This window comes from Talpa europaea (genome assembly GCF_964194135.1).
Source record: "Talpa europaea genome assembly, chromosome: 7".
Classification (NCBI taxonomy): domain Eukaryota; kingdom Metazoa; phylum Chordata; class Mammalia; order Eulipotyphla; family Talpidae; genus Talpa; species Talpa europaea.
Genome location: NC_140074.1, coordinates 70,583,559 through 70,601,756, shown reverse-complemented (window position 1 = coordinate 70,601,756; position 18,198 = coordinate 70,583,559). Strand labels below are relative to the sequence as shown.

General features: G+C 45.6%; 1 protein-coding gene across 1 annotated transcript; it reads right to left on the bottom strand.

Moving 5' to 3' along the window:
* Positions 1-17,357: 17,357 nt before the first annotated feature.
* SPAAR (small regulatory polypeptide of amino acid response) lies at positions 17,358-17,585 on the bottom strand (the record flags this gene model as incomplete). Its single annotated transcript, XM_084237830.1, has 1 exon — positions 17,358-17,585. The coding sequence occupies one exon, from the start codon at positions 17,583-17,585 to the stop codon at positions 17,358-17,360; it is 228 nt and encodes a 75-aa protein (XP_084093956.1).
* Between the last annotated feature and the right edge of the window lie 613 nt (positions 17,586-18,198).

Here is an 18,198-nt window from a genome sequence, read left to right as displayed (position 1 = left end):
ATAATTGCTGGATTTTCACATTAAGTCCAAGAGGGAAGAGGCTGGATTCCTATCCTATCCAATTTACAGGTGAGAATCCTGAGGATCAGAGAAAGAACAGAGTTCCTTGTGCTCAAGTATGAGCCAGGACTCTGGACCCAAATCCTTATCTTTTGATTCCCAGGCTAAAGCTAGTTCTTTCCATTTCCCCATCTTCTTCAATCCAAATAATGATTTTTTTTTCAAAGCACAAAATAATACATGCCCGTTGTAAGAAGTTTAGACAAAGTAGAACTCCATCCACTACGGTTAGCCGTTCTAAACAATCTGAAGCAATTTCCCTCTGTTGGGTCCTTTCCATACAAAGACTTTTATGAGATTATATTGGATGTGTGCATTTATAGCTTATAATTCATTTAATTTCATATTATAAACATTCTTAACACATTGCTAAAAACCCTTAGCTGACATCTATTTTGAATGTGAATGATTTTCCATTTTATGAATATACCATGATCATTGTGTATTGCCATTTATTGGTGGACAATTACTTTGTTTCCATTATTTCTCTTGTAAATAATGAGAAAAACATTTTTGTTGAGAAAACTTGATACATTTCTTTGAATGTTTCCTTGAGACTGAGTTCTGATCCCTGGTGCTCTCACTTGCAGGTGCTCAAAGAAACCTCTCTCAAGTTGATAAAAACTGTCATTCAGCAAAGCAGTTTCTAACTTAGGTAGATTTAATAGAAAATTGTATTCTTGGGCCTCCCTGGTGGAGCAGCGGGTTGAGTGCTGCGCTGTGAAGCTGTCCGCAGCCTCTGCAGTGCTGCCTGCCGCGGAGCAACCCACATGGCACAGCAGACAGCTCCTGTCTAGCTCGCTGCTCCCCTCAGCAGTGTATTTCAGTCATTCTGCCTATTCTGTTCCCCATTCTGTCTTTGGTGAATCCTCTCACCCCCACACCTCTGGCCTGTACCCCAGTTCGTGTACACATAAATAAATAAATAAATAAATAAATAAATCTTTTTAAAAAAAAGAAAATTGTGTTCTTTAACTTTTTAGAATGTGCTTTCTATATCTTAAAACACACTGGTGTTAACAATTATGTTAACATGTTAACAATTTCAGTAGACGTCAAAGTTATTAAATATTCCAATTGAAATACAGCAATGATATTATGGGATTGTGCTAAATTTCTAGGTGTCATTAGAATAAGTTAAATCGCTTCCATTGTATCTTAGGTGCCCAGGTAGCAAAGATCAACAAAATTGGGTCTCATGGCAACTTTGCCAACACCAACCCATATCCTCCAACATCCAGACTGGCATAACCACCTGCTTATTTGACACCTGCAATGGGGTATATAGTAGAATCCACAAATTTAATAACTCCAATATAGAACTCTAAATTTCCCAACTTGTTCCTTTCCCTCATGTTCCTATTAAAGTAAATGGGGGCACCACCTAATTTGCTCAAGCCGAATACCTGTGACTCCCCCTTGACTACTGTCTCCCTCAACCTCTACACCCTGTGTATCAAGGAATTCTGCCTGCCTCCTTCAAAATATATCTGAATTGAACTCATTCCGGGGCACACCTGCTTCCCTGCAGGTCATTCTTCATGTTTGAAAGCTTCATGTCTCTCCCAATTTCAAAACCCCTCTAGTGGAGTCCTGAGAGATTGAGGAATCAAACCCCAATTCCTACCTGATCTGCACCCTATTCACCTCTTCACCCTTCCTTCCGTCTCCTGCAGCCACACTAACATCCTTGCTAGGTTCACATATTTCCAAGTTCCTTTCTGTCACAAGACCTGGAATGTGCTTCATCCAGGCAGTCACACTGCACCCTTTCACATCACTCAGGTGTCTGCAGGAAGGGCACCTTCACACATAGCACCTATGATTTCTCCCTTACTATTTCTTTCCCCCATAACACTCAGTAGCACATAGCAAACAGCCCCTTTATTTGTGTATTTACTGACATCTGTTGTGTTTACTGTTAACATAGAACACCCAGAGCAGAATACAGCACAGTACACACAATAGTACTCAATGAATATTTATTGAATTAGTGAATGAATTAATGAGGTAGAACATTTTCACTATGAAGAATGTGCACTGTATTCACTTTGGTGTAGTACATCAAAAGAAGAACAAAGAGGGCCTCCCTGGTGGCATAAGGAATTAAGCACAGCACTGTGAAGCTATCTGCAGCCACTGCAGCATGAGTTCAATCCCAGGCCAGGGGGCTACCCACATGGTGCAGCAGACCTCTCCTGACTCGCCCGCTGCTCCCCTCAGCAGCGTATTTCAGTCAGTCTGCCTGTTCTGTTCCCCACTCTGTCTCTGGTGAATCCTCTTACCCCCTTCCCCCACACCTCTGGCCTGTACACAGTTCCAGTATGCCTAAATAAATAAATCTTTAAAAAAGAAGGACAAATAAAGGTTATTCTCTACATGTTGAACTGATATCGAGAGAGAGTAAGCCATAAGGGTTTTGTGACGTGAAAACCACTAGGCAAATGGAGATGATTATCATGCTATTAATGTGGCTTTGTGCTAAAATGCACAGGGCGTATTCCCTGATCTCATGGATAAAGACATCAGCAAGTCCAGATGATCACAGAAGGCTCTAATGAAGGGCAACAGCTCATTGTGAGTATATTAGATTTCTAAGACTCCTAGAGGCTTATTTGAAGAACACACTTAGGTGGATAATTATTTCAATTTTAAGACTAGAGGTTTGAAATTATTTTTTTCAAATTCTAATTTTAAAAATTAATGTTTATCCAAAAAGTAGTATATGTGGAACAAATGATTACTTTGTCAATAAAGTTTAATTTACTGTACAGTAAATGAATCCCAGTTCTGTTTTCCATAATTTCACCAAAAAAATTATTCAGCTGCTGTAAATATACAAGACTGGCATCTAGTGGCCACTCAAACAAACTACAGCTCCAGCTCCTTGAAGGGTTGAATAGAGACGAGTGGATTGATCTTGTCATTTCCGAGGTCTTGCAGGGCGGTTACCAAATTACCAGATTTCACAGGCATTTACACTTTTTTAATGGCGTCTTATGAAGTTGCCATGATTTTATTTTGTTTCATCGGGATGTTAAACAACAAATCCCACGTGCTGTCTAACAACAATAACAAAGATTTTAACAACCTCCATCACAGAAAGAACATAATCTCCAAATAAAGGCATTACTTCAAATTGAAAATTTTTTTAAAGATTTTATTTATTTATTTATACAAGAACCGGGGTACAGGCCAGATGCATGGGAGGGTGAGAGGATTCACCAGAGACAGAGCAGGAAACAGAATAGGCAGACTGACGAAATAACACTGCTGAGGGGAGCAGCGGGCAGGACAGGAAAGGTCTGCTGCGCCATGTGGGACCCTCGCCGGCTGGCCGGGATCGAACCAGCACATATTTAACTTTATAAAAAATGTTTTTCCCCTTGACTATAAGACCTGAAAAACTTTATGGACCAGTAACAATGTGCAGGTTAGCATTTGGCATTGGCATTTGGAAACTGCTGCTGGAACAACCTTCACTTAAATACCCTCAGCAGCAGTCAGGGGCTTCCTTCAGCTACCTCCCTCTAGCCTGATAGAAAGGAGGTTTCTCTTTAACTGAGGATAACACTGGCAGCCTTCACCCATGGGTTCTGGTTTTGGTCTGGGATTCTCCTTAAGGAAACCTAAATCCTTTGTCTCAATTCTGATGTGTGAACGTAGCCCTCAGCTCCCAGCACTCACCTCCCATGACCTCTTCCCTAGGCTCAGTCTGGAGTTCCTTCAGCCAGAAGTTACAGGCTCAGCTGGCAGAGGAATAAGGGACATTCTACGCTTTCCAGGGGTCTGAATGCTACAACATTGAGATCATAGATGTTTGCAAAAAGATCCTGTGATGAATTAGAAGTCTGGAAACTTCTTTCCCCAGGCTAATCAACTGAGAACAGTATAGAAGTGTACTTATTTACCAGTCGTCTTGGCAAATGGGAGGGTCAGCACCCAGGGAGCCACAAACTCTTACATTACAAATCTTATCACCTGTATCCGTAGACCAATTCTCTCCCTCCACCTCCTGAGTCACTGAACAGTGCTGAGGTTTTTCATTGATCATGCTCCATTTCTAAGTTTCTTGCTAGTGGTTTGTGCCTTTGAGAGGAATAAAATGGGGTTACTGTGCTGCTTAATTTGTTTTAGCTGCGAGTAAATTTTTAAATCACGTATAAACAGTGGTTTAAATAAAATCATTTATCTTCAGAGTAAAAGCCTAGAAGTAGGCAGTCTAAGCTGGTATGGTAATCCCAAGGTATCAGGAAACTGGACTCCTTCTATCTTCTTTCTCCATCATGTGTGGTTTCCATTCCCAAGCTGATTTTATGGCCTAATGTGATTCCTGGAGCCAGTCACTACATCTGCATCTGGCCAGGTAGAAGGCGCAAAAGCAAAGAGCAGCACTTCCTCTATTTCTAGACATTTCACAGAAGCTGCACACCATTTATTGGCCATTTCTAGCTCCAATGGTGGCCATGTTGTTGTTTTTCTGATATTGAAAAAGGAGGCAACTGAGGTTGGGAGACAACTATCTATCAATATGTTGAAACTACTTTGCCCCACATGCACAAGATCAGACAAAATGTCAAATGATCATTGATCCAACCCTGTAAACAACCTCTTCGGAAAAATCACCAAACTCAACACCAAACTGCGTAGGACTCCACACCTAAAATCCTCTAAAATAAGATCAGTGACAACAATGAGATGAGACCAATCAAACTGTATCCAGCACAAGCACTATCATTCAAGCAAAGGGGGTTGTTTTAACTCAGATCTTCTGAGTCAGGGATTCTCAGCTAGAATCCCTTCCCAAATTTTCTCAGAAATGTCATGTTTTTCCAAAGCTCAAATCCTAATAAAGATACAATGAGAAATCTAGAAACCTGGGGAAAGTAATCCCCCTGTGACAATGAAAGCTTTACCATCAACACAGCTCAGTCACTGGCTCAAAGAAATGGGCTGATATTGTAACACTGTGATCTCCATAGAAAGGGGAGTTTCCCCTGGCCTCCCCTGGTGGAGGAGGCAGTTGAGTGCCAAGCTGTGAAGCTGTCCACAGTCTCTACAGCGCCACTTAGGTCCAGATGGCCGGAGATGGTCCCACATGGTGCAGCAGGCCTCTCCTGTAGCGCCTGCTGCTCCCCTCTGCAGTATATTTCGTCAGTCTGCCTGTTCTGTTCCTCACTCTGTCTCTGGTGAATCCTCTCACCCTCCTGCGCATCTGGCCCATAACCTTGTTCTTGTATAAATAAATACATAAATCTTTAAAAAAAAAAAAAAAGGAAAAGAAAAAGAAAGGGGAGTTTCCCTGCCCCACCCAAGGGAGGGTGGAGCTGAGCAGGGAGGGAAAGCTGAAAAAGTAGAGGAAGAATAGAGGAGGGAGGGGAGAAAACTGGAGGAGGTACGTGGAGCAGAGAGACATGTGAAGAAGCTGCACTTGCTTCTCAGCCTTGACCTTGTACCAAGAAGTTGGGGGACATGTCTTCTACATTTGAAACAGACATGTGTGAGAGACCTGTGGGGAGGCTGACAACGGCAGCCTTTATCTTGAATTGGGTTTTGATTTTGCTTTTTCCCTTCAACTTGCCTGGCCCCTTCTGCCCCTTTCCTGTGGTTCCCCACCAGAAGGTGCCTAAGACTTTTGGCAAGCTTTGGGGCCTCAGTGGCCCTGCTTTGGGCCAAGCCTATTTGACTGAACATTTACCCACAAGGGGATGGGTAACTTTGGGTGTTTAACTGGAAATTATTTTAACTGTATTCTTTCTCTTCTCTCTATCACAAACTAATTGTAATAAAATTCTTTTTATTGATAGTCTTACACACTAAAGTATGTTTTGTCTTTATGCAGCAGATGGCAGAACCTATTTAGAGCAAGCAGGTTAGGGGTCTTGGGGTGCCCCTCATTCTGCCCTGCTAACAATATCGAATCAAAAACAAGAACAGGAAACACTAAAGCCTGCATTGGGAAATTTAAGGTCACCAGCTCGTGAATGGAACAGGAGCTTGAAGCAGTGATGGCAGCGGCTGGCTCACGTGGGCTTGAAAGAGAGCCAAGTGTGCGCCTCTCTTTCCCACTCACAGTGACATCACATTTGTAGCTTCAAATTGATCACAGTGGGAATGTTTATACCTTTCCTCAGAAACTGGCAAACCCTATATATCAGGACCTTTTTTCCCCTCAGAAAGAGCCGGTTTACCAGCACACACATGTCATAAATATATGTGACCTGGTCAGACTCTAATAGTCACTTTTTCAAATAAAATCAATATTTGTAAGTTAATACACACAGGGTATATATTCAAATACTGTGAGTGGTGTCAGGAAAAAAAAACAGATTTTGGAAACAAAGTAAGTCCTTACATTGGCATTTTCAGCAACTGATTCTGCATAGTACTATTACATGTACTAGTGGCTCTGAATGCTAATATCATTTGAAAACTTCCCAGTAATGACTGAAGTCTGACATTTCCAAGTGTGTGAGTGTTCACCATAGGCTACCATTCTTTATAAACACTTAGCAAAAGAGATGCAAAAAGATGTGGTGGTTGTAGAACATTCCAACATGAAATCAGACAGCTTAAAATCTGAATTGGCAAGAGCAATATTGAATTTAACAGTAAAGTCAAGACCAGGGTAAACAGACATAAAAACATGTTATTAAAAAAGGAAAAGAACTTCTATGAAGCAACATGCTCCCTAATAACCCCTTTGAACATGTTTGGGACACATTCTTAATTCAACCAACATCAAAACGAAAGAAAGTTTTCAATGTCCACGATATTCATCATGAAACAAAGATCAAAACTACCTGATGGAGCAATTAATATTGTGGAGGTTATTTATGATGAAAAAAGTTATATTTAGGGCCTCCCTGGTGACCTAGGGGTTAAGTCTCATCACTATCACCATTATGGCCTGAATTCAATCCCCTGCCAGGGAGCTACCCATATGGCACAGCAGATCTCTCCTGTCTCTCCTGCTGCTCCCCTCAGCAGTGTATTTCAGTAGATCCACCTGTCCTGCTCCCCACTCTGTCTCTGGTGAATCTTCTCACACACACCCTCCCCCTGTACCTCTGTCTACTCCCCAATTATTTTATGCAAAAAAAAGGAGTTATATTTAGTTATATTTATTTATATGTTTATTATTATGGTCACTCATTATTTAAAAGCATATTACATTAGTCAGGTGCACTCAGTTTAAAGGATTCCAATTTTGTGTACAACATCCAAAGCATCATAATCAGGAGCCAGTGCAACATATGTCTTCTCTCCATCAGGTCTGATCAGGGTGTCAACCTTGGCCATGTCAATGTCATAGGCTTCTTCACAGCCTGTTTGATCTGGTGCTTGTGGCCTTGACATCCACCATGAACACAAGTGTTTGTTGTCTTCTGTCTTTGTCATGGCTGACTGGGTGGTCAGGAGGAACCTGATGCTGGCACAGTGGTCAAGCTTGTTTCTACTGGGGGCTCTCTTCCAAGGATATCTGGGTTGCCTTCAGAGCCACAGTGTTTTGGGTTGCCAGGGTGACAAAGAGATGATATTATTTGATATTATTATTATTATTATTATTATTATTATTATTTGTAGCTGTGGACACATTTCAGCACTGATTTCTTGGCCTTCAAGCTTTTGCTTTTGCTTGACTTTGGGAAGGAAGAGTGTTTCCTTCTTTACTTTTGGGGCCATCTTTGTGAAATTAACTTTTAAGTATCAAGCACTTGTGGCACTCCCAATTTTAACTTATTTTATGTGGGATAAATTTGGAGCTAAAGTTCCCTCCTTTTTTTTAATATTTTCTATATTTAGTATCTATGTAGGTAGAGATCATTTTTATTTTAAATAATCTTGTCAAAATATATTGGCTCATAATAGCAACAATAAACTATGAACCGTTTTATTTACCAAAAAAGGAAACTTTTAGCATCATACTGTCATAGAAAAGTATCTGTGGGAGCTGGGATTATTCTGTGCCTCAACAAGTATCCACTGTTTATTATTATGGTCACTCATTATTTATTTATTTATTTATTTATTTTTATAGAGGCATGATCTAACCGGCGCTGCAGAGGCCGCGGGCAGCTTCGCAACCCAGCGCTCAACCGCTGCGCCACTGGGAGGCCCTATTTATTTATTTTAAATAGAGGCATGTTTTTTATTTATGTTTGTTTGTTTGTTTTGTTTATACATGCACTGGGTACAGTCAGAAGCGCAGGAGGGTGAGAGAATTCACCAGAGCCAGAGCGGGGAGCAGAGCAGGCAGAAGGACCGAAGTACACTGCTGAGGGGAGCAGCGGGCGGCAGGAGAGGTCTGCGCACCATGTGGGACCCTCCTCCTGTGGCCGGGGAGCAGCTGGGGATCGAACCGGCGCCGCGGAGGCCCCGGGCAGCTTCGCAACCCAGCGCTCAACCACTGCGCCACTGGGGAGGCCCACACTCATTATTTAAAAGCATATTACAAAAAATGTAGAATTTATGACTTAAAGGATTCTCAAGAATTCCCAGAAATTCTAATTCGTCATTCTAGACTATTGAATATTTGCATCAGTTGGAAATTTGGAAACATTACTCTGATTTTCAAACTTTTTTAAGACAGCTTACTTTTTTCTCAAAAAAATCTACTTTGGGAAGATGTAAAAAATGAAGCTCTAGATGAAGAAGACAGTAGAATAGAGAGACCTGGTTCTGTCCTGAGCTTGGCGGCCAAGTAGCTGAGTGATGCAGGGCTGTCCCTTGAGTATCCCTAAGTCTTGGTCTCCTCACCTGTCAACTGCAGTTGATACAGCTCTTCTGGGTCCCAGGCTGATTATAGGGGACCCTGAGGATGACTCATGCAGAAGAACTTTGCACACCAAGGACACCCTGAATAATGCTCAGGGCCAAACAGACAGAGGGCTTCCACGCACCTGATACAACCCTTGTACTGAAAACTAGATGAGGGAGCAAGGCTGGAACCCTGAACACCACTCTCCATCTTACTTGCTTTCTTAGTAATCTGTCTGCCCCTCAGCCAGAGCCTGAACCTTTCAAAGGTGAGGCTTTGGGATGTACGCAAGAGCTTGGTTTAAAGGGGAGCTAGTTCCACGGTAACTAGTTTGGATCAGGCAGAAAAACACAGAAATGTTTGTTCCTCACAGGAAAGTGATGGGTTATAAAAGGCAGAGTGTGAACTATGAGGAAGTTCAAAATCTATTGGGGGCCAAAAAGTCGTGTTTCAGGGCGGAACTGCGTAAGTACAGAGGAATAGTCCAGCTCCTCCAGGCCTTCCGGTGGTGCATCTGCAAAAGGCCAGGAGGGCCTGGGTGGCTCCACTTCCCCACTCAGAGGATGCCCTTTGCCTCCTTGGCTGAGCTCACGCAGAAAAAGGGATCAATTTTGTTCATCTGTGTCCATAGGGTTCCTGCTAAGTGGAGCTTGGGCATTCCTTAGCTCCATAGATCCATTTTCTTTCTTCTTTTTGGCAAAAAACTATTTGCTGAAAATGATAATAGTCAAATGTGTTTTTCTCAACCTTTGTACCCTCATTTTCTAAAATACGTGTAATAAATAGCAGCACATGCTTTTTAAGATAAATCCAAACAATGCAGAAATATATAACATAAAAAGTCAGCTTTCTCCTCCCTCCAAGCCTATTCCCCAGCAGTAATCATATCTTTCAGGCTCTTCTCTATGTTTATACAAACACTTATAAATGTGTGTATATGTATTTGGGGGTTTTGAGGTTCTTTTTTTTTTCCTTTGGAAGGAGGAATGTGTACTTGTTTTTTCTTTTCTCTTAAGGGACCATTATATATCTCTTTTTTTCCCTCTCTCTCTTCTTCTATTGGACAGTCTCCAAGTCAGTACATTTTTGTAATGGCTATTATTGCATTTTGTAGATTTACCATAATTTGCTTATATATTTCCCTGTTGATAGATACTTGAATCTTTACAAAGTTTTGCTATTAAAACTAATACTATAGGGGCCTCCTTGGTGGTGCAAGGGGTTAGGATGCAACCTATGAAGCTATCCGCAGCCTCTGCAGCACGAGTTCGATCCCCGGCCAGGGAGCTACCCACATGGCGCAGCAGACCTCTCCTGACTCACCCGCTGCTCCCCTCAGCAGGGTGTTTCAGTCAGTCTGCCTGTTCTGTTCCCCACTCTCTCTGCTGAATCCTCTCACGCCCCTGCACTTCCAGCCTGTACCCCAGCTCTTGTATGCATAAAATAAATAAATCTTAAAAAAATCTAATGCTACAAGAACACCATCTGATATATATATATCTGCACACTCGTGGGGTGTTTCTGTTGGATAAGATTGGGGTTGCTGGAGAGGTACATTGGACAGCATCTGGCACAGGGTTCACCAGCCTCACTGTTACTCTTATCCTTCTCATCTGAGGGTGTAATTTCCGTCTCCCCATCTTTACCTCTAGGGAATGCAGCCCCAAACCCCAAAGCTCAACAGTCTTCTTAATACTGTGTTCCTTCAAATGTCACTTACTCTGTTCTTTGACAGCCAGGAATGGGATTAACTGTGGAGCCAATTCAACGTACATCTCAGTGAACACTAACAGCTGAGCAAAGAATATTTTGCTGCTATAACAAATGACCACAAACTTAGTGGCTTAAAACAACACAAATGTATTATCTTAGAGCTCTGGAGGTCAGTGTCCCACATGGGACTCACTGAGACTCAATGGGCTCAAATCAAAATGTCCCTTTTCCTTTCCAACTTCAAAAGGCTGCCCACATTCCGTGGCTGATGGCCATCTTCTATCTTCAAGTCTTTCTCATGTCACATTGCTTACCTGACTCTCCTGCCTCATTCCCACATTGAAGGACCCTTTGAATGCATTGGGCTCTCCTGGATAATCTTCTTATTTGAAGGTCACTTGATTCGCAACTGAAAGTGACCCTTTGCCATGTATATGACAAGCGGTTGGAACTGAGATGTGGGCATCTTGGAAAGACCACAGCCTTCCCTCCACAGATAGTAAGAGCTCATAGAGTGGCCCTCCAGGACCTTTACATGTGTATCTGGAAAGGATCCCTCTTGGGACCTGTCAGGCAGTGGTGAGGTAAAACAGGGAGACCAGTCAGAGGATATTGCCCAAGTAAGACCAGTGCAATGTCAGCAAGAGTGGGACCAGGGAGTGGAGAAGGGACCAAGGAGTGTCAGTTCACTCTGACTCCTAAAGGCTAGGGTAACCCCATGGATGGAAACCATGGACCAACTGGAAATAGAAGGCAGCCTGGGCTTGCCTAGTGCCAAGTGCCATGCAGACCTGAGGGCCTGTCCCTGTATTTGCATCACAGAAGTTCCCCAGGACCGAGGGCTAGGTTTCCTAAATCTGGTCTACAACTTTGGGAAGGCTTCTGTGTGGAAGTCCTAAGTGGCAAGAAAGCCCCTGTTAGCTATGGGCCCTGCCATCTCCGTCTACAAGGGGGCAGGGGCTTGGGGAGGCCTGGAAGTTTCCTCAGCCTTGCCAGAACTGAGGAGCTGGACCCAGGATGCAGGAACTTTCTCAGGCAGCCTGGGGTGGGAGCCAGGCCTCTCCGTTAAGCTAGGCTACCTCTACTCTGTCTCAACACTCACCCCCAGCATACCCTCTGGGCCCAGAACTTCTGGCAGTTACCCTCACACCCAGATCCTAAAATTTTCTGAGAACTTGGAGATCATGCCCCACTCCACACACACTCTTCAGCCATGCCTATGTCAATTTTGTGAATTAGGCAAAAGATATATGCGTGTCTATCTGTCCAACTAGCCTTCTCCTTGTGTCTGTCCAGGGAATTTATTTCTTAGTCACATTTCTTAGTCACAGTTTTCGTATCTCTAGCTGAGATTAGAGCTGGTTTATTTCACCACTTAACAAAATGACTTTTGTTCTTTCCCTTTGTTAGTTTCCTTTTTCTTACTCAAAGGCAAACCAGTCATTACAGAAAATACAGATAAGCAAAAAGGAGAAACATATTAAATACACAAACCGTCCCCCCTACCCCAGGAGGAACACTGGTGAACACCTGGACAAGTGCTCCCCACAGCTCTCCTCTCTACCTAGGGGGATTTCAACAGAAGTGGGATGTCACCACACAGTGTGTTTATAGTTCTCTGATTTCTTCTACTGTTCACTTCCCTTACATGGTAATGAGTTAAAATTTACCTCATTGTTTTTAAGCTTGCCTTGTTTTCCATTTTTTGGTAGGATTTGCTGGAGTTTAGGCTGTTTGTATCTTTTCACTGTTACAGTCCTCTGGACCTGTGTGTGTGTGTGTGTGTGTGTGTAAGAGGGAGGAGGAGGGAAGGAGAGAGGCTGAATCTGTCTGTCTTTTCAACAGTGATGTCCTGAGGGGAGTGAGGGCCTTGCACAATGACCCTTTTTACTTCTTGGAACAAGTGGTTTCCTTTAAGGAAAGTACTTTTCCGGAAAACATGTTATTTCAGGCCCTCCTGGTTCCAGAATCCCGTCTGTCCCAGAGCAAAACACCACCCAGGTTGAGGAATGTGGAGAGAGAACAGGGCAGGGTGGGCCCCTCCTCCTGATGGTGGAGCAGGCAGGATCTTCTCTCTCAGACAACCCTAGAAGGGTAGGAAGGGTTCTCACTGCCTCTGCACAACAGGGACACTGAGGCCTAGCAAGTTAGTGGAGGTGGGGTAGGCCTAGCCCTTTCCCCTCTGCCAGGTAGGGCAGGGTGGAACACCCCTCCCACCCTCATGGCCTCCTTGTCTCCCTGGGGTGGAGCTGGGAGGGAGGTCCGGGAGGTGAGGGGAAGGAAGCCTCTGCATTGAACTGAGAAGTACAGCCTCTGCACTTAGGAAGCCTTGGGGGGCCTCATGGGCAGGCTCAGATGAGGTATGTTACTCTAGAAGTCCAGCCCTCAGCAGACATTTTTCTGGGCTGAGGCTTCTTGGGCTGCCCATTAAGCATTAGCCCGGGTCTTCCTCAAAGATCCAGGTAGGAACAAGGCTTTGCTCAGGGAAACAGTGGACCAGAGGAGAGCTTGCTAGGCTGGACCTCCATGGAAAGGAGGACAGTCTGGCTCTGCTCCTGAGGTGCCTGCACAGCTGCACTGGAAGCTTTGACTCAAGTGCCTCAGTGCTGGCAGCTTAGCTCCCTACGCTGTGAAATGGAGCTGATGGGGCTGCCATATGGCTGATAAAATGACAGAATAGACTAGTGCCTGTAGCATAGTAGAGACCAATAAATAAGGGCTAGTAATAGTAGGAAAATACTGCATTTGGGAACTGGGAGGCTGGAGCTGAAGAGTAGCTCCCCATCAGATTTCCAGGTGACCTTGAGCAGTTCTTTCCCTCGCTGCCACCAGATAAAACCGACAGTACCAGGCTAAGTCTCTGTCCTTGCCCGGCCACTTCCCTCTCGTGGGGGTAGAGGCACTTCTGGTTGGCCTGTCCCTTTCCTTAGCACCACACTGAGGGATGACAGGAGTGTCTCGGGTACACACAACACAGCATGAACACACACACACACACACAACATACACATTCCCATCACGTATCACATAACATACACATTCACACCACACACACCACACAACCTATACACTCATACACTATATAATATATACACCCCAACACACATGCACGCACACCACACATACCACACCACACACACTCACACCCCCACACATACATGTAACACTCTACTATGGAGTCACTCCCTTCACTCCACAAAACTGTTCTCACCAAGGTCGCGACCCACACATGTGGGGCAAAACCCAGGATTTCATCTCCATGTTCACTGTCACCAGCCCCCTGGAGTCTTTCAACCAGTTGACCCGCCCTCTCTGAGACCAACTCTCTCCCACACAGGATTGCCAGGTAGAATACAAGGTACCCTGTCAAGTTTGAATCTCAGATAGACAATAAATGTTTTAGTATCTGCCCCAAATATTACATGGAACATATTTTTACCAAAACATCTTTGTTGTTTGTCTGAAAGTGAAGTGAACTGGAGGTTTCATGCTTTTATTTGCCAAATCTGGCAACCCTCTGCCCCACTTCTCTGCCCCATGTCACCCCACCTTCCGCCCCTTCTCCAGCTGCTTCTCCTCAGTCCCTCCTGTTTGTGAGAGTGCTCCAGGGGGGTTGGCCTTGACAGCCTTCTTGGCTCCAGCTCCCTGCACTCCTAGATAGCTTCCCCCACCCTCCTGGGTCATGCACTGGGATGACTGTATCCATTCTTCCCGCACCTTGTCTCTGGCTTCTAGTGTAGGGACCAACATTCCCCTCTAGCAACACACTGGTATGTGTGCTTAGAGACCTGCCCAGCTAACAAGCAAGCTGCCTCTGCTGCTGCATCACGTTACCCAGAATGTGCTGATCAGATGAGGCAAGAAGAGCTGCCCTCGAGAGCTGGCCATTGTCCGACCTCGTCTGCTCATGCCAAGTCAAACTGAGCCACTTACTCCCTACTCCCAAGCATTCTCTGAACTTGGTTCACACTGTTCCCTCTGTCTGAACACCCTCCCCCAAATTCAGCTTGTTGAAGCACCCTCTTTACTTCAAGTCCTGTTCAAGGGCCACCTCGCCCCTGGTTTTGTCAGGTCTCCCTCACCTTGGGCACCTGAGTGTGTTATTTGTAGGCTTGTGCAAGCAACTAAATGGAGAGTTCATTGAGGGCTGAGACCATGTGTGGCTGACTCCCAGGCCTCCTGGGCAGCCCCGGGGCCACCCTGTGCTCAGCCAGTGATATTGAAAGGAGGAGTGAATGACTGAGTAGGTAAATGAGTGACCAGATGAATGAATAAATGCATGGATAAACCAGGAATACTCAGTGAGGAGATGGGGTAGATGAGTGGGTGGATGTTTGGAAGGATGGAAGGAAGGATGGGTGGATGGATGGGTGGATGGATGGATGGATGGAAGGATGGATTGGTGGATGGAAGGATGGATGGGTGAACAGGCAGGTGGATGGATGGATGCATGAATGGATGGCTGGAGGATGGTAGTGGATGGATGGGTGGGTGAGTAGATAGGCAGATAATGAGTAAATAAGTGGATGAATGAAGAAATGAACAAATGAGGAGAACTTGGGGCTGAATGAGGTTGTCCCCACACCTGCACTACTTTGTTTTCAGTGATTCTAGTCTGCAGAGCCTCCTTCCACTGACCCAAAGAAAGCTGTGAACACTCAATATGGGGGCAGAGCCCTAGGCCTGGGTTCTGACACTTGGGTCCAGGTAAAGAACACCTGACCTAGAGCAGAGCTGACTCTTCTTAAAGGCAGAGAAAAGTCTAGGTCCCTTCTCTTCTCTTTTCCCCGGTCTTGTACATTTATCTGTATTGACCTGAATTTGCATGCCCAGGTATTTCTTTATATATGGACAGCCTCACCCATCTGACTGGTCTGGTAGACATGCACCACCAAGGCCCTCTTCAAGGAAAGGACCTGCCTCAGCTGTGGAGTTTGGTCTGAGGTTACCCCGGGGGGCAAGGGGCAGCATGCTGTGACTAGCAAAGGTGGGGGGATATTACGAGCCTCTATCAGGGCTTCCCTGGTGGCGCAAGGGGTTGTCACAGCACTATGAAGCTATCCACAGCCTCTGCAGCACAAGTTCGATCCCCAGCCAGGGAAGTGGCCTACATGGTGCAGCAGACCTCTCCTGTCTTGTCTGCTGTTCCCCTCAGCAGTGGATTTCAGTCAATCTGCCTGTTCTACTCACTGCTCTGTCTCTGGTGAATCCTCTCACCCCCTGTACCTCTGGTCTGTACCCCAGTTCTTGTATGCATAAATAAATAAATCCTTATCTAAAAAAAGAGCCTATATCACAATTTGACTTCTTCCTCTATCTAGTCTTGCTTGCTCTTGCTCCCCCTCACAGGTCTTGAGCCCTATAAACATCTTGCATCCAAAATTTTGTCTCAGTGTTCACTTCAGAAGAATACAACCTGCAATGCTTCCCTTCACTCGCTCCCAGGTCCTCCCTGCAACCAGTTTGCTTCCATGTACATCTATGAAAGTCCTACTTGGGGGGCTCTGGGATCCAGTATGACTCAGGTGTGATCCCCAGAAGCCCCTGTCCCTTGGACGCAGATCTGCCCTCCCTAAACAACCCCCACCAGCCTGACTCCCCTTCAGCCCTCTGCATTGCTGCAGCCCCAAGCCTTCCTCTCTGAGAGTCCTTCCTGTGGCAGACACATGACCAGGGCAGCCTCTCCCGATATTCTTAGAGGCCAGAGCCCCTCAGGGTCAGCCCTGCCCCAGCGGCTTGGTCCTGGGAGAGTGCCCCATTGAGGGCTAGATGGACCTGCAAGCCGGACGACACTTCACAGCACTCTTGAAATACGGTACAGCATTTATTTCGTGGGCACAGAGAAAGCAGATTTTCTACTAATAAAAACTGAACATCTCTTCATTTGTGATGAAAATGAGCTTTGCTACATGCTCTCCGTGTAACATAATATCTTAACTTATTTGGAATAATCTTTCAGTTCATGGTTTTTCTCTCATTTCTAAGTGACTCAAGTCACTCACTCTAAGAATAGAAGTGACTTGTTACAGTAGGAAAGTCTCATTCAAAACATATTAAAAGTCTTCTTGTAAATAAGACTTTGCTGTTGCAAAACATCTCATGCTTTCCGTGATCTTATTTTCTCTTGTTTCCTTTTGTGGCTTTTCAACTCTGATTCTTGGGAGACCCATAAAAGGATACACACTTTCAATTACAAAATAAATCACTGGTTCCCAGAAAGCAGCTTTTTGGTTTCACAATTTCAGGTCTGATTTCAGACACCCGGTAGGGGCCAGGCCTTGGCTGGGCTGTGAGCAAAGTGCACATTCAAGTAACAAAAAAACTTAACTGGGGAAGCAGGTAAGAAGTGACACTGTGCACTTGAGGGCGCTGCTTCCCCTGGTGGCAATTCAATGAGTTTGGCAGCCATCCTCCAGTAACCTGAGTTCACCCAGACCCTGTTTACCACGGATTCCTGTGATATTAGGGCCCTGTGCAGGCCAGATGAGCCGGCCCACCGTTCAATCAGCATCATGTTTAGTCGCTTTTCAGATCCTTCCTAAGAACCCTCCTGTGGGCAGGGTCCAGCTGAGTTCTCAGAGGCCAGAGCTGACTCCTGCCTGGTCCCACCGTCTCCGATCGCCTGAGCTAGAAGTCACAGCAAACTGGGTAAGATGGCTGGGCGCCATTCATCCAGCTGGATGAATTGGCTGGACGCAGGACAGACAAGGATGCCAGACTCTGGGGAGAGGGATAGCAGGGAAGTCTTGCCTGGGAGTGGGGGAGGGGCAGGGTAGGTGAGTCTGAATCCACCAGCAGAACAAGTCTTGGGGGCCATTAGGCCTCACAGGAAGGTCCAAAAGTCCCGGGCACCTGTCACCGCTTGGGGGTGACGACCTGGTCCTGTGAAGAGAGACGCATCCTGGCGAAATGTGGCCACAGTGAAGCTATGGCTTGGATGCCCCTGAGGATCCTGGGCCCTTGAGTCACAACTGAAGCAGCAGAGGAGACAAGTGATGGCCACAGTGACTACAAATAGCACTGCCACCACCCCGATCACTGCCGTCTCCATGGCCCCACGTGGCAGCTGGCTGGGGGCCGCCTGGCGTGGTCTGAGAGTCCTAGCTCCCCATCTGAAACAGGGGCTCTTGGTAGTGGCGGGTACTCTGCTCCTCCAGCAGTTCTTCCGGTGATCTAAGAAGATGCTAGTCTGAGGCCCTGGCTGGTGTCCCCTCTAGGTGCCCTCACATGGCACTCCCTGGCCTCTGCTGGTCTCTGTCACTGTTTTCTAAGCCTCAGACCAGGCTCCCACTGGTCTCCACAGACAGTTTCTGGCAGAAGCCTCATCCTGATCGACCCAAGCGCAAGACTCCTTGATGGGAGGGGCTGGAAGGAGAGAGCAGAAGACTTTGCTCAGAGGAAGCCTTGCTCTCTGGTGACGTCTACAAAAGTCAAGAGAGTTTATATTTTTGGAGAAGAGACAAAATAGACCCTCTCCTATGGATCCAAGCCATCTCCTCCCCTGGAGAACCTTGGGCCAGTCCTTGAACGATCCTATCTGCTGCTGCCCAAGTCCCTGGTTCCGTACTGGGCAGAGACTGCAAGGGTACCAGTTCTGGCAAGGTGGGGAGCACTGCTGGGTCCCCACAAGTGCATGGGGCTCCCTAGGCAGGGCAGGGGGGCAG